Raw genomic sequence first — 16,939 nt, 5'->3', positions numbered from 1 at the left:
AAAACGTTTGGGGACTGTATCAACAGTGGACTGATTTTTTTTTTAAATACTCAAATATATTTTTGGGGAATGGATTTCTACTTTAAGAACCAGGGTTGTATGCAAACCTTCAGAGTTCATTATTCACTGAAAAAAAATAAGGATGGAGGGGATTCAATATGAGGACAGCATATTGTGCCTCTATGTTTCTACTCATTGATCCTCTACAACTTCTTGATTCTTTGAATATAATAGGCCTTACATATCCTCATACTGAGCATCAAAACTGCAGCACATCTTAACTGCTTGCATCCATGCCCTACTCGTGACCCTTTCCTAGCGAGTAATCGTGAGAATATGTGCATACCCATTCAATCTGAATGTAAAATGGTGCCTACCTTCCAACAAATGTGTAGGAAATTGATAAATGAAATGTTAAAAGAAAAGTGCAAATTATTAGTTAAATTTAAAAAAGGCTGGGCCTGGGAGGATTTACAAGTCACATCTTAATTTAAAGGAGATGTTCGGTTGGCCATTGGAACAGGTAAACCCACTACAATAAGAAGGATATTTGTTTGGGTTCTGTACTATAACATTGCGAGAGCTGTTCGCGTACATACGCGCGATCTATATGTCGCGGGGGCGAGCAGGACTCCAGTACAGGTGCTGATGATGTGTTCAAACGTACAGAAGTGCAGATAAATAAATTCGCTTGAATAGTTACAAGTAATGTCAAACTTTATTTAAAGTGCATTGTCACAAGGTCTCAACACAACTCATTGACTGTACAGAGGGAATAAATAATAGAGATAGGAGACTTTAGAGCAGAATGATAGAAAGAACAGAAGGGAGAAGACAAGGACAATTAATGGGATGTATTCAATGTTGCCTAATAAATCAGACTGTGATACCAACTGTGATACATTCTGAAGCAAATTACATTTGAACTTACTTTGCTGGTTGTCTTATTTATCCTACTTTTCAAAGACCCGAGTTTTAAAGTTGGTTTAGTAATACTTGGCTGTGGATATTTTACCAACCCCACAAATAATCAGCGGAGTAGACCGAGTTCAAATATAATTGTATTTAATATTCGTGATAAACAAGGGACGTGTAGGTTTTTTTCCTATGTAATTGTACTTGGCTATTGCTTGGCTAACATTACACAGCATGGGTACAGCGGCACTACTACAGTCAATTATGTATCATTGGATGCATTACCACACACACACACACAGTTTCCTCTGTAAGTGTATGTAAGTATGTTGACATTATCTTATTTATCTAATTTTACGCCCTATTCATAATTACTATCAAATAATGTATGTCGTGCAATAAGAAAATAGTTGCTTGCTGTGTCACCAATGTACTGTCTCGGGGGCCCGCGATGCTCGTTCCCGTAAATATGAAATGTGTCGTTACCTAGCCTTTGCAAGTGGAGAATTTGCGGTGTAGCCGAATGAGCGTCGCGACCTACTCGCTCTGTCTGATGCGGCGGTTGAGTGTCACAGAAGTCCGGGGATTCACGTTGTTCCATCGGGCCTACTTCCATAATTCTCTCTGTATTGATTAAATACTTTCCTCTGAATAGTTAGACAAATATTATCGCCAAACGCTCAGAATTCTGCTGGAGAAACTGTGAGCGAGACAAATTTGTGTGGATTACCCCCATATTGTTCTCATCGAAAGCAGGGTAAATATCGCTTAAATACTCACACGACGTAGCAAGCTAGCAAGCTAACGTTATGATATTGTTTAGTTGGCTAGCTAGCTGTTTAAATTAATAATTCTTGAAATTTATTCCATCGCTATAAAATGAAGACTTTACAAATGTCATTTGGAACGCAATTTACTTGGAGTTTATCGCGTTTTATTTTTGAACGCCGTGTCTTGGCGGAACGGAGGGGTTTTGGTTTTATTTAAGGTAGCATGGGAAGATGCACTGGTAGCTAGTTAGCCAGCTAACGTTAGCAACTTGCTAGCTAGCTATTATAGAATACATACCACAAGTTGCACGTATATCTATCACTCAAAGACAATTTATTCGTTGTTGAAATGTTAACTTTATTCAGATTGTGGGATTATTGTAGCTAGCTGAACTTTGCAGCTAGAAATAGACAAAAAACATAAGCAAAAGTAATCATGTGATATATGGCAAATGATAGAGGCTGATGGCTCTTTACACTGCTCCAGTAGTACATGTAACTAGCTAGCTAATCATTACATCATAGTAATAATAACGATCATATTTGTTTCATAGACAGATACTGTATACCACAACCAATGATGTACACGTCATTGACCACAACAGCATATTGCTTTTTTGGGACAGTTTTCAGAACATAGTGCCAAGTGATCAGATCGCGTAATAATTGGTTCAAAGTTCGTCAAGGAAAGGGGTTTGCTTGTGCGCTTTGGCCCCATCTCGCTTCACCTTCCCCTCTAATGCAAACAGTTAGGTAGCTTGGCCATTAAATGTATACTAGACTTTGAGATGTTAGGCTGTACTGATGACAGGGGCTGTAGTCTTAATTAATACCAGAGTTAAATGACATGCAGTCCTGAGCTGTGATGCTGTATAGGTGTGTGAACAATTGCTGCATTCAAAACAACTGGGCACTCAGAGAAAAACAAGCTCCAACTGGGAAAATCTTTTGAAGGGTCATCCAACTTGGAATTCCAAGTCGGGAACTCTTTCCAACCTGAAGATCACAGACCTCATGATTTTACCTAGTTTTTTTCTTAGTTCCCAGTTGTCTTGAACGCATCGTATGTCCCCTCCTTCCTCAGAAGGTGCCGTGGAGGGCATAGTGACTTGTCATGAACGAGCCCGTAGAGAGCGGTGTAGTCTCGTTTGACGAGTACGTGCGTCAGAAGGCCCGCAGTGTGCCCCAGCACCGTATGAAGGAGTTCCTGGAGTCTCTGGCCAACAAGGGCCCCGAGGCACTGCAGGAGTTCAGCCAGCAGGACGGTGACACCACCACCATGGTGTACCAGCAGGGGGGCAACTGTGTCTACACAGACAGCACTGAGGTGGCTGGCTCGCTGCTGGAGCTGGCCTGTCCGGTAAGAGGAGAGACCTTATGTGGTTCCTCCAGTAGTTCAGTTCTTTTGAATACACCTCAGGCTGCGTTTGTGCCCATTACCCTCATCTAGTCTATATACTTTGAAGAACAGATCACTTTACTAAATTGAGAGTAAAGCCCAACTCATACTTCAACATTGGTACTACCTATCTTATTGCTGCTATCATTGTCACTTTTGCTCTGTGATTGATTGATTTTCTCCTGTGGATGAACAGGTGCAGGTGAACTCTGCACAGATCTCACCCCAGATGGCTGCTGGTGTGCACCAGGGGTCTGAGCAGCAGATACAAGTACAGGTGAGGCCTGTACTTGTATTCCCACTCAATTATTTTCCAGACTGGACTGAATGGCCTTCTTATCGACATCCAGGGCCTATAACCAAAAGGATCAGTTGAAAATGCAGTAGTCGGAAACAGCCTCAGCCATGTGGCATGTAACGCATTGTGGATGTGACAGAAGTGTATGATGCACTGTGTTTATTCTCCTTACATCTGTGGTCAGGTGCAGATCCAGGGACAGCAGGGTCAGACGGTGGACCTCCAGGGTATCCCCACAGCAGCACAGCTGGTCCAGCAAGGAGAGCTCACAGAGGAGCAGCACCAGCAGGTACACACGTAGCACTCTGCATTATTGAGTACACACACTCACCCCATGTCCTTTACTAACCAGGTAAATATGTTGGTTTTGTATACACCAGGCTCAGGTATTTGTTCTGTGGCTTTCAGATCCAGGCCCAGTTGGTGGCAGCAGTGTCAGGAGGTCAACAGATTAGACTACAAAGCGGTCAACAAATCCAGCATATTCAACTACAAGGGGGTCAGCAAATTCAGCTCCAAGGAGGCCAACACATCCAGCTTCAAGGGGACTTACAGGGTGGCCAACAGATCCAACTTCAAGGGGGTCAACAGATCCAACTTCAAGGGGGTCAGCAGATCCAACTTCAAGGGGGTCAGCAGATCCAACTTCAAGGGGGTCAGCAGATCCAACTTCAAGGGGGTCAGCAGATCCAACTTCAAGGGGGTCAGCAGATCCAACTTCAAGGGGGTCAGCAGATCCAACTTCAAGGGGGTCAACACATCCAACTTCAAGGGGGTCAACACATCCAACTTCAAGGGGGGCAACAAATCCAGTTACAAGGCGGGCAACAAATCCAGCACATTCAGCTACCAGGTGGTCAACATATTCAACTACAGGGTGGGCAGCAGATCCAGTTCCAGACAGTAGAGGCCATGGCTCCCCAGCAACAGCAGGGCTCTCCCCGGGAGGCAGAGAGGAGGGCGGGTACCAGCGTCCTCCAACCTGCCAAGAAGCGCAAGGTGGACGTCCCCATCCAGGTGTCGTACTCCCTCCCTCAGGGCCAGCAGGGCCAGCAGGTGGTCCTGGCCCTCCCCCAGGGGCAGGGGCAGCAACAGCAGTTCTTGTCCCTCCGGCCTGACCTGCTTACTGTGGACAGCACCCACCTGTACAGCACCACAGGTACCATCACAGGCCCTGCCGGGGAGACCTGGACCATCCCTGTGTACTCCGGGGGGCAGCAGGGGGGCGTGCATCACATCGCCATCCCTCAGGAGGCTTACAACACAATGCAGGTGTCCTCTGGTCACCACGACAACAAGGACAATAGGGTGGCCCACTCCTCGTCGTCGGGGACTGGGTCCGTCCAGTCGGGCACCACGGTGTCAGTCTCCGAGACGACGACAAACGACGAAGTGGTGCAGACGCTTTTCCCGGCGCAGTTCATGAACGGGAACATCCACGGCCCTGTGGTGGTGCAGACGGTGGGAGGGGCTTACAACGCCACGCAGCAGCTCCACATCTGGGACCCCCAGCAGCAGCAGGAACACCAAGAGCAACAGCTCCACCTACAGGTCAGAACAGGACCTACATTACCTGGGTTAGACCTTGACTTTGTCTTTGACTCCGATTCCAAGGTTTTCCACAACAATGACATAAATTTAGGCTGTAGTCTCACCCAGTTAAGAAGGGGATGATTGGCTTGACTAGTATAACACTTCAGCCTATTGTGGTGTTTTGGAAGCAAATTTCCATGTCACTAGTTTAATGTCCCGAGTGGCGCAGCGGTCTAAGGCACTGCATCTCAGTGATAGAGGCGTCACTGCAGTCACTGGTTCAAATCCAGTCTGCGTCACATCCGGCCGTGATTGGGAGTCCCATAGTGCGGCGCACAATTGGCCCGGGTTAGGCCGTCATTGTAAATAATAATTTGTTCTTAACTGACTTGCCTAGTTTAATTTGTGTTTGTGTAGAAATATTCAGTAATTTTGTGTGTGGAATTTCTTTTCTACAAGGAAGTCAACTCACAGGGTAAACCACAAAGACGCATGGTGGTGTGCGTGTTAACATTTTAACTTCCTGTGTGTCCCCCTGCAGGGTCATGTGGAGTCAGAGTCACAGGTGGAGGCCCCCCAGGAGCTGCTGCTGCCTGTCTCCCTGAAGCCTGAGGAGGGCATGGACGTGTGGCGCCTCTGGGTCCAGCGCAAGAACACAGAGCTGGACAAGGACGAGCAGAACAAGCTGGCGCCCATCGGACGTGAGTCAACACAACACAGACTCCCACTCATTCATTAAACCGCCCTCTCCAAGTATGTTTACTTATCTCTTTTATCCTCTCCTTCCTGTCTGTCTTGTTGGTTTGATTCCCGAATACTGAATAAATTCCACACTGAATATTGACAGTTCTCTTAGTTGGAGTTTGGATAAAAATGTCATCTAAATGACCATATTCATCTGACCTTTTTCTCTCCCTGTGTCTCTCTGTGCAGGTCGTCAGGCACTGCGCTTCCAGGAGGACCTGGTGTCGAGTGCGGTGGCTGAGCTCAACGTGGCTCTGGCCCTTATGACCCAAGAGGCCCGGGGGTTGGAAGGAGAACAGTTTGAGCCTGATGCCCTCTACTACATCTTCCTGTGTATACAGAAGGTACACGTACCACTACTACACACACACTCTCTCAATGGAATTCACATATCCGTACAGAAAGGATGCATTTTCACTGACATCCTCAATACACACACACACAGACAGTTGTGGGCAAAAGTACCCAATTGTCATATTTGAGTAAAGTAAATATACCTTAATGGAAAATTTGTATTTGGTTTTAAATGTACTTAAGTATCAAAAGTATGTATAATCTTCTTATGGCTTAGATCCCGCTAACGGGATCGATATGACAACAGCCAGTGAAAGTGCAGGGCGCCAAATTCAAAACAACAGAAATCTCATAATTAAAATTCCTCAAACATACAAGTATTTTACACCATTTTAAAGATAAATAAACTTGTTGTTAATCCCACCACCGTGTCCGATTTCAAAAAGGCTTTAAGAGGAAAGTACACCATACGATTATGTTAGGTCAGTACCTAGTCACAGAAAAACACAGCCATTTTTCCAGCCAAAGAGAGGAGTCCCAAAAAGCTGAAATAGAGAAAATGAATCACTAACCTTTGATCTTCATCAGATGACACTCATAGGACTTTATGTTACACAATACCTGTATGTTTTATTCGATAAAGTTCATATTTATATCCAAAAATCTCAGTTTAAATTGGCGCGTTACGTTCAGTAATGTTTTGCTTCCAAAACATCCAGTGATTTTGCAGAGAGCCACATCAATTTACAGAAATACTCATCAAAAATGTTGAAAATACAAGTGTTATGCATGGAACTTTAGATAAACTTCTCCTTAATGCAACCGCTGTGTCAGATTTTAAAAAAACTTTAAAGAAAAAGCACACCATGCAATAATCTGAGTATGGCGCTCAGACACAAAAACAAGCCATACAGATATCCGCCATGTTGTGGAGTCAACAGAAGTCAGAAATAGCATTATAAATATTCACTTATCTTTGATGATCTTCATCAGAATGCACTCCCAGGAATCCCAGTTCCACAATAAATGTTTGATAAAGTCCATCATTTATGTCCAAATACCTCCTTTTTGTTCGCGCCTTGAGTTCACAAATCCAGGCCAGACGAAAAGTCAAAAAATTCCATTACAGTTTGTAGAAACATGTCAAATGATGTATAGAATCAATCTTTAGGATGTTTTTAACGTAAATCTTCAATCATGTTTCAACCGGAGAATTCTTTGTCTTTAGAATTGCAATGGAATGCAGGTCGCTCTCACGGGAGCGCGCCTGAATGAGCTCATGGCACTCTGCCAGACCCCTGACTCAATCAGCTCTCATTCCCCCCTCCTTCACAGTAGAAGCCTCAAACAAGGTTCTAAAGACTGTTGACATCTAGTTGAAGTATTAGGCGGCAGGGTAGCCTAGTGGTTAGAGCTTTGGACTAGTAACCGGAAGGTTGCAAGTTCAAACCCCCCCGAGCTGACAAGGTACAAAATCTGTCGTTCTGCCCCTGAACAGGCAGTTAACCCACTGTTCCTAGGCCGTCATTGAAAATAAGAATTTGTTCTTAACTGACTTGCCTAGTAAAATAAAGGTTAAAAAAAAAAGTGCAATATGACCCCATAGACACTGTATATTCGATAGGCAATGACTTGAAAAACTACAGACCTCAGATTTCCCACTTCCTGGTTGGATTTTTTTCTCAGGTTATTGCCTGCCATATGAGTTCTGTTATACTCAGACATCATTCAAACCATTTTAGACATTTCAGAGTGTTTTCTATCCAAATCTACTAATAATATGCATATATTAGCAACTGGGCCTGAGTAGCAGGCAGTTTACTCTGGGCACCTTATTCATCCAAGCTACTCAATACTGCCCCCAGCCATAAGAAGATAAATCATTTCACATTCCTTATATTAAGCAAACCAGATGGCCCCTTTAAAAAAAAAGTGTTTTTATTTTTTTATAAATATTTACTGATTCACTCAAATGCTCAGACATCATTCACAAGCAAAGCATTTGTGTTGAGTGAATCCACATGATCAAAGGCAGTAGGGATGACCAGGGTTGTTCTCTTGAAGTGAGTGAATTGGAGCATTTTCCTGTCCTGCTTAGCATTCAAAATGTAACGAGTACTTTTGGGTGTCGGGAGAATGTATGGAGTAAAAAGTATCATTATTTTCTTCAGTAATGTAGTAAAGTAAAAGTTGTCAAAAATATAAATAGTAAAGTACAGATACACCAAAAAACAACGTATGTAGTACCATAAGGTATTTTTACTCAAGTACTTTACACCACTGCACGCACACACAATACAAGATACTGACTGAAGTGTATTACAGTTGACTGAGGTTGTTAATGCCGTTCTCTATTTTCTGCTGGCAGTACCTCTTTGAAAACGGACGGGTGGATGATATCTTCTCTGACCAGTACTACACACGCTTCTCCCAGTGGTTACACAAAGCCCTGGACGAGTGGAGGCCTGTCATCCATCCACTAGGTAAGATACAATCGGTTTCTGTTTCCGGGTGTAAATTCAAGAGAGAGTATGGGGAAGAAACCGCTAAAGACCTAAGGGTCAAAACGTTGTGACTTCCATACCTGAGTACATTTCTGTGTTTTGGGCTGCTTGCTGTCTCTTGAGAGGAGAATGTATGGTGATTGGCCACTCTGCTCTCTCCTCCCAGGGTACATCATTCCCAGTCACGTGACAGAGGAGATGCTGTGGGAGTGTAAACAGCTGGGTGCCCACTCACCAGCCACGCTGCTCACAACACTCATGTTCTTCAACACTAAGTGAGTCATACTGGACACATGATTCTTATTTCATACTCATTGTACTAATGTCTCCTGTTCACCCAATAGACTTGTGGGTCATTCCATTGGATTTCAATCGCTTTTTGACCGCACCCCTTATGATTTGAACGAAACCTTCCATGCATATTTGTCCCAAGTGCTCAGAAAGTGACTTTTTGGACCTGAATGCCAAATCATTAATGCTCGACGTTGACCCATTTTGCATACCCCACCTTGTCACGAGACATCCATGTCTTCATCACTGGAAAAGATAAATGCTTAACTTTGATATAATTTAAAAGCTTACAGACACACGGTTGTCAAAATATTTTCTTGTTTCTGAAATTTAAATAAAATGTATATGCATATGTTGTAATTTTAGATTCTGTTTTACATCATCTGAAGTGTTTGTTGTGCCCGCCTACTGTTTAAACACGGCATGCTCTTGAATACAGGGTGGTTGTCATGATTTGTGTATGTCTGTTAATTGCAGATGCATTGTTTTTTTTTATAATATATATTTTTTTACTTTAATATTCATTTTCTAAATATTTATTCAACATTTTATGCAAGAAATTATAAAATAGTAAATTGTTTGTAAACTTTAAAATTATATTAAACTCAACCGTTTATCTTTTCCAGTGACGAAGACATGGATGTGTCATGGTGTGGTATGCAAAATGGCTCGACTTTGAGTTCCTCCATCTCCGAAATGTTTTGAAAAAAAGTTACTTTCTGACCACTTCTACCATGGGCAAATACACATAGAACGTTTCGTTCAAATCCAAGGTGGTGCGATTGAAATTAAATGGAACGACCCTTGTACTTGCTAAGTCACAATATAATTGTAATCCTTTGTAGCATTCATGTCATCAGGCCTATTGGCTGCTGTTTTGATGGATGCAGGGTAGCTGATGTGTGTGAATGCCGGATTTTGTCTGTTGCGCGTGTGTGTTTTTGTGTTAAACGATTCTCTCTCCTGTAGGTATTTCCGTCTAACAACGGTAGAGCAGCACATGAAGGTGGCCTTCTCCAAGGTGCTGAGGCACACGAAGAAGAACCCGTCTAACCCAAAGGATAAGAGCACCAGTATCCGCTATCTGAAGGGCCATGGGCCCTTAGGAACACACCATGCAGGGCAGAAAGGTGAAGTCATCTTTAGAGTTCATAATAAATACAAATTAAGCTTTAGATATTTTTAGTTAGACTGGATCTCCATTTTCCCAGTCACCGACTAACTGGTATTGGTCAGCTATGTGTTCCATACATTCAAAACTTTCCCTTTGGGGCAAATTCTTTGCGCCTCTCTGACCGACCCAAGTTTGTCAACATTATGAGGTCCATAATCCCCATCGCTACTTGCTGATGATCACCTCTGACCTCTGTGATGTTTGAACTTTGCAGTGACCGATGACATGTATGAGGAGCAGGCTGAGGATCCTGAGAACCCTCTGCGATGCCCAATTAAGCTGTATGATTTTTACCTCTTCAAATGGTGAGTAATGACCCCCCCCCCCCCCCCCCCCCCCCCCCCGACATATCTAGTTGCTAAGAGGATGCCCTTGCACAGGGTGACGTTTTCCATGGTGTTAAATACACACCAGAACATCAACTTCTACAGGAGCTCTTTGATGCATTTCTAATGACCCAATCAACGTCTAACCCTCCCGTCTCGCTCAGTCCCCAGAGTGCTAAGGGGCGTAACGACGCGTACTACCTGACGCCAGAGCCCGTCGTGGCGCCCAACAGTCCCATATGGTACTCCACTCAGCCAATCACAAGTGAGCAGGTGGAGCACATGCTCACGCGCATCATCATGGTGCGGGAGATCCAGGAGGCCATCGCCATGTCGTCGGCCAGCATGCACTGAGCAGGGGAGGGGAGGAGGAACTGAAATGGACACACTAACCCCCGAAATCAGCCTTCCTCTCTCTCAAGTGTTCCTCTTTGTGGTACCTCCTTCACTCAGTAACTAACTCTAAGGACCTCCAGTGGCCTCAGTCTCAACCCATCACACCTGCCAACCATAGGAGTGGGGGAGCGATCGATAGTGTTTACAGAGTGGACTTATGGGCCTTTTTTTAAGGAATAGACTCCTGCGTTTATTCATCTAATGGCAGTTATGTCACCCTCAATGCTGTTATCTTTTTGGGGATGGTCACACGTGTACGTAAGCCACCACTTCACCTAACCCCCCACCTCACTTCACCATAGAATTGTTTCCTGGACTGACGAGACGAGTGAGATGGATTTTGACAAAGTCACTAAATCAGAGCTCATCATGTACTCCTGTAGGCTGTTGCAGCCCCCAATAAAGATGAAATGGTCAGAAATGGATGGTGAAATATCGGATATATATTCAGTCATATAAATATATTATACACATAGTGACTTAAGAAAGTATTCGTACCCCTTGACTTAGTCCACATTTTGTTACAGCCTGAATTAAAACGTCTATTTTTAATTTTTAATCTCACCCTTCTACACACAATACCCCATAATGACAAAGTGGAAACATGTTTTTAGAAAATTTTTCACATTTATTGAAAATGAAATACAGAAATCTCTCATTTACATAAGTATTCACACCCGAGTCAATACTTTTTCTAGGCACCTTTGGCTGTGATTACAGCCGAGGGTCTTTCTGGGTAAAAGGCGCTGCGTGGTCAAGCCATACAGCATTTACTGCGATGCGGCCTCCGCAGAAGTCAGAGCAAACATACTTTTTGCGCTTTGCTGAGCTGTTGTCAAGGAAGTGAGTTTGTGTTTATACAGGACCTGTCGCCCCATCTACCTTCAAATCAGTAATGTCAATTCGGAGACCTCCGCATTGTTAAAACATTTTGAGAGGCGCATAGCGATGCGGTACGGAGCTTGATTTTGCCTCTGCACTCTTCAGGAGACTCCGCCTTAGAATCACACCCTCCATACAAACCCTCTGACCACATTTTCGGATCAAGCGTAATTTGGCTTTAAGTCTTTAAGAGATTTCCACACCTGGATTGTGCAACATTCGTCCATTGTACTTTTCAAAATCATTCCAGCTCTATCAAATTGCTGGACAGCCATTTTCAGGTCTTGCCGTAGATTTAAGTCCAAACTGTAACTCGGACATTCGGGAACATTCACTGTCTTCTTGGTAAGCCATAACAAATGGGTTGAATTCTTATTGAATCATGATATTTCTGCTTTTTAAATTTGTAAAAGTTTATAAAAACATAATTACACTTTGATATTGTGTGTGTGTAGGCCAGTGACACATCTCAATGTAATAATTTTAAATTCCGATTGTTACAATGTGGAAGAAGTCAAGGGGTGTGAATACTTTCTGAAGGCACTGTACACTCCCCTAAGTATTTAGTTGGATAATGATGCTAAAAACCAAAAATGATTCATTTGGCTCTATTCCAGCATTTTGGATTTGAGATGAAATGTTTAATTTGAGTGTATTTTCATACATGTTTTACTGTTTAGAAATGAAAGCACTATGTATCTAGTCCCCCCATTTTGAAGGTGTCATACGTATTTTGACAAATTCACTTGTAGTATTAAAGTAATCAAAATTGTAGTATTTGGTCGCATTCCTAGCATGCAATGACTACAAGTGACGACAAACTTCTTGGATGCTTTTGCGGTTTGTTTTGGTTGTGTTTTCAGATTGTTGTGCCCAATAGAAATGAATGGTAAATGTATTGTGATATTTTGGAGTCACTTTTATTGTAAATAGGCTTATAAGTTTCCGAACACTTCTACATGAATGTGGCTGCTACCATAATTATGGATAATCATGAATGAATTGTGGATAATGAGTGAGAAGGTTTAGGCACAAAGATCATACCCCCAAGCATTTGAACCTCTCAACATGACCAATAAGAGGTTAGCATTTTTGTTGTTGTTGAGGAGCATCGTTCACTCATTATTCAGGATTAATTAATGATTGTCCATAATCATGGTAGCATCCACAATAATGTAGTGTTAACAAACATATTTTATTCTTACTTACAGTAAAAGGGGACTCCAAAATGACACAATACATTATTCACCATTCCTATTGGGCAAAATATAATCCGAAACACAACCAAACTGCAAATGCATCCACAAGTTTGTAATCACGTATGAAAATACCTTCAAATAAAAGGTGGCATTCTGTACTGTCGCCTCATAACATTTTATGTCATCCAAGATGCTAGAGTATAGGGCCAAATGTACATATTTTAGCTTCACTGTCCAAATAAATACGTAGGGGAGTGTAAATGGAAATGTACCACATTTAACATGTTAGCCCTCACAGGGACCCTCCTGTGCCTCTTGTCCTCTAAGCTCTCAGGTTCCAGACAGGACAGGAGCCAAGAGCAGAGTGGATTACACACCAACAGACATTTAATGGGAACTCGGCTCACTTTTCTTCTTTTTTTACATGTATTTTTATTGGCATTTATGATCTCCTGTATGTATTGATATTCTAGTGGTGTTGGAGGCTAAATAAGAAAGTCTGTTTTTTCCCCCCAAACGTGCCTTTGTACTGTGAATGAGTGTGTGTGGCTTTTTAAGAATTTCAGTCAGGCCTTAGCTCTTGGAACTTGGGACAACCATTAGGTCAAAGGTCACTTGAAGTGATGCCGCTCCGTATTTCTGATTTTAAGAGAGTCTTCTGTATCCTGTCTGCTCTGCAGAGGAGCCGCTGATGCACCATTCATCCTCTTATCTGGAATGGGGATCTGCAGTCGTCGCATGGTGCTGGTGGTGAAGTACTTCAGCAGGGGGCAGGACACAGTGATATCACTGGCAGTGTCAGCTGACGTGCGTGCAGGGTTAGGGAAGAAGGCGACGTGCCTTGCTTTGTTTCAATCCCAGGCTCGGTAACAAACCATCCAGCAATTTCTGAAGTAAAAAGAAACAAAAGTCCATCATTGCATGCCAGTACAGTTAACTTGACTGGTACCAAAGAGGTCTAAAGCTTAGGCAACACTTTGTTGTAATGCATCTGTATTGTGAAGTGGTGTTTACCTAAGGTGGAAGTTTTTGTGGTCCCCAAGGATATGACACCCCAGAGCGTATGCTGGGGTGTGGATCCTCACCCCTATGAGCAGGAGATGGATGAGGCAAGAGACACAGTGAACAGGTTGCTATGCTGGTTCACAAGGTTGTTCAAAAATGGTGCTACTGTTAAAAGGAGCATCGTGTCTTCTATGACTTAGGTTAATGTGAGCTATTAGTGTGTAGCAGACCCCTTAACAACACGAAGACTAAAGAACGATCTGTTCTTTTTGAAGGACTTTTTACTGACTCAAGAGTTATGATACAATTCTTCTGATTTGACTCGTTCGTTTTAAGTCGTTTGAACTGCTGGCCGCAATTAATTCTACAGCAGGATTAATATGCACTCCTCCGTTAACGTGCTCCGGACAGCATATATCATATATTCTCGCAAGTTCTACACAGCTTTGTAGAACCAAAACATACACAGCCTCTGCTCAACAAACTCGAACTTGAGAATGAATCATTTGGGATGCTGCAGTTCGCAAATAATATTATGCTTATTACCCTCAAGGCAGTCGAGAAATGCGTTCCCCCAAGACACGCTCGCAATCTAGTCGAGTTGCGGCCACAACTCGTTTCAAATGTAGAGACATAATCGCATTTGCATGTCTAGCAATCAACAAATGTACATTGAGACTTGTAAAAGGGTGCTTTAAACAATCACAAATGAAAGCTCCAATAAGCCCATTATGGTGAACGAGAGGGCTTGTAGAATCATTACTATTTTTAATTTTCAGTTCATCATTCGCCGGTAAGCGTCCTGTGTTCTCTGAGCATTACTGACTCAAATGAACAAAATTAGTCGAACGATTTGTTCTTTTGACTGAATGAGTCGCAAATATTAGTCTGTAAAAACCCGAATTTCCCCCCACTAAATGAAGACAGGTTCCGTGTCATCTTTTTTGCAATCATGTTATATAGCAATCAGTTAGGATGTGCAGGTTGACTGCAGAAACAGATGACTTGGAACCACACCAGATTAAATTCTTCAGAAGTGTCGCTACCTGTGATGGGCTGGAGCTCCACAAGGCTGCAGCCATTGCTGCTGTCCAGGGCGCGTACTGGGTCACTGCCCCCTGGGCCTGCCGATTGGCCTGCACGTTAGTCACTCCCTCGCCGCCGACACTCACCCTGTACACAGGACTCAGGCCTATCTGAGAGGGATTATGGGCCATTAGGTGTATACAATTACACAATACATTACGTACAAATATAGAATCTATAACAGATGATAACTTCAAAACCCGAAGGACATTGCAGTATCTGCTGAAAGCCACCGATATAAACATAACAGGAGTTGTGCACTCCACTGTCAATGTGTCACTAGAAGACTACAGCCATTGCCAGCATTTGGTAAGAAGCTTATGATTTATTGTTTGAAAGCAGTTCATTACCTTGAAGTGAGCCTGAGCCCAGGGGAATTCTCTCTCTATGAGGGTTGTCAAATCATCCCCTCAGAGGGAACGGGCCACAGCAGCAATGCTGCATGGGGGAATAGGGGAAAAGGAAGATGACTGAAAGTGTAAGGAAACCAGGAAGTAGCATGAGGTTCAGAGGCTACGTCACTGCTTGATAGATACTACTGCACTGTCGGAGCTCGGAACACGAGCATTTCACTACACCCGCAATAACGTCTGCTATGTGTATGCAACCCCAAAAAATAGATTTGAGGTGTGAATTGAGCTCAAAAACCCTTGGGTCCAGAGCCAGACAGACACATCACCGCTGCTCCAAGAAAACTAGGGAGCTAGATGTCAACGGCAGGGTCATTACAAAAACTCTATGCCATATGATGTGCTGCCTGGATCCTTATCTTAAACTGAATCTCTAAACACAGACATCCACACACCAATATTTCCTCTCCACTTGGTGTTTTTTGTGGAGGTTTTGTACATAGTCCGGTGCTTCATCAGTCCTTGCCAGCAAGAGTGTCTCTGTTGTCTCCTTGTCCAATCCAAGGCGGACTTCCAGCTGGGAGTGGGGCTCTGCCCTCATGCCAGCCATCACCTTGGCAAGGACTGGAAGACGTCCATGATATTCCTTTGACCCATTTAGGGGGAAGATTATTGGATTTAAATCACAGTGATTTTTTAAAACACTTCAGGGTATTAGGGTGTATTTTTTTTTACAAGTGACATTCAAATGAACAATCTCTTTCATGATATAATCCTTGACTGTGTGTTTGACCATATAAGCCTTATGTACCATAATGTAATAGGCGTGTAAATACATTGCCTCAACACCCAATACCTTGAGCAGAAGCTCCATATGGCTTATTGATGACAGGGAGCTCTGGGTGTGGGAGAATCAGACCTCTTTGAAGGTGCTTGGCCAGAACGTTGGGGTGAATATTACTCAGCTGCTGAGTGAACTGTCCCAGCTCGATTAACCTCTTTTGGCAGTGGGGACACTTGCCGCAATCACATACCAGGCTCCCGAGTGGCGCAGCGGTCTTGCATCGTGCAAGAGGCGTCACTACAGTACCTAGACCGAATCCAGGCTGTATCACATCCGGCCGTGATTGGGAGTCCCCATAGGGCGGCGCACAATGGTCCCAGCGTCGTCCGGGTTTGGCTGGAGTAGGCCGTCATTGGAAATAAGAATTTGCTCTTAACTGGCTTGCCTAGTTCAATTTGTAAAAATGCATAAGAAAATATTAGTCTTTTTATGCCTGTCACATCTGTGAATGTGGAATGTGTTTTGTTGGTTGATTGAAAAACAAGATAACTTAATAAAACTTTAAATTGAAAAAAAAAAAATACTAGTCGACTAGCATATGACACCGAGGATAAGGGAGTCTCTTCTGACCCACCACCAGTTGCCTTTCCTTTCTGTTTTTCCAGGCGAATTTTGCGTGAAGGTCGATGGTTCTCAGATTCGGTCTCTTGTCAGTCAGACCCTGGTGCTGGTGCTCCCCTCGATATGTGACAAATATTGCTCGTTCTCCCTGAGCGAATTACCGTTTGACATGTGCTTATAACATCATTATTACAAGTCAGCGTTCCCGTCCTGTAGTTGTTTATGACAACTAGCCTACATGTCGGCTTGTGTCTGAAGCTGAAAACACTGGATGGCGCCAAAGTGGTGGTTGATTTCTTCACACCGGAAATTCTGTATATTGACTTCCCTTTTTTCAGATTCGCACAAAGACATGAATGAATCTACAA

At 43.3% G+C, this 16,939-nt stretch overlaps 1 protein-coding gene and 1 long non-coding RNA gene across 4 annotated transcripts; one reads left to right on the top strand and one right to left on the bottom strand.

The window, feature by feature from the left end:
* Window positions 1–1,138: 1,138 nt before the first annotated feature.
* On the top strand, window positions 1,139–13,228 carry LOC109892765 (glutamine-rich protein 1-like). Of its 2 annotated transcripts, none has more exons than XM_020485542.2 (12): window positions 1,139–1,235; window positions 2,770–3,045; window positions 3,281–3,361; window positions 3,567–3,671; window positions 3,791–4,933; window positions 5,457–5,616; window positions 5,849–6,003; window positions 8,322–8,436; window positions 8,624–8,732; window positions 9,718–9,878; window positions 10,137–10,227; window positions 10,413–13,228. In XM_020485542.2, exons 2-12 carry the CDS (start codon window positions 2,800–2,802, stop codon window positions 10,600–10,602), a joined length of 2,556 nt encoding a protein of 851 aa, XP_020341131.2. In that variant the 5' UTR covers window positions 1,139–1,235; window positions 2,770–2,799; the 3' UTR covers window positions 10,603–13,228. The 2 variants fall into 2 exon arrangements, with proteins under 2 accessions (XP_020341131.2, XP_020341122.2); XM_020485533.2 differs by lacking the exon at window positions 1,139–1,235 and adding an exon at window positions 1,370–1,672.
* On the bottom strand, window positions 13,131–16,826 carry LOC109892777 (uncharacterized). Of its 2 annotated transcripts, XR_002255686.2 has the most exons (5): window positions 16,585–16,826; window positions 15,167–15,254; window positions 14,777–14,926; window positions 13,740–13,812; window positions 13,131–13,613 (listed from the first exon to the last, which is right to left on the bottom strand). It is a non-coding gene; the product is annotated as an uncharacterized LOC109892777 (long non-coding RNA). The 2 variants fall into 2 exon arrangements; XR_004211343.1 differs by having other exon boundaries at window positions 15,167–16,826.
* Window positions 16,827–16,939: the final 113 nt, after the last annotated feature.

Source organism: Oncorhynchus kisutch, linkage group LG1 (assembly GCF_002021735.2).
Source record: "Oncorhynchus kisutch isolate 150728-3 linkage group LG1, Okis_V2, whole genome shotgun sequence".
Taxonomy (NCBI): domain Eukaryota; kingdom Metazoa; phylum Chordata; class Actinopteri; order Salmoniformes; family Salmonidae; genus Oncorhynchus; species Oncorhynchus kisutch.
Note: the sequence above shows the minus strand (reverse complement) of the source record. Positions and strands in the feature narration are given on the sequence as shown.

Excerpts from the sequence above, each read along its gene's own strand:
- LOC109892765 (XM_020485542.2), top strand. The coding sequence starts at position 2,800 with ATGAACGAGCCCGTAGAGAGCGGTGTAGTCTCGTTTGACGAGTACGTG. Across the intron at positions 3,046-3,280 it reads TGCTGGAGCTGGCCTGTCCG|GTGCAGGTGAACTCTGCACA; the intron begins GTAAGAGGAGAG and ends GTGGATGAACAG. Across the intron at positions 9,879-10,136 it reads ACACCATGCAGGGCAGAAAG|TGACCGATGACATGTATGAG; the intron begins GTGAAGTCATCT and ends TGAACTTTGCAG.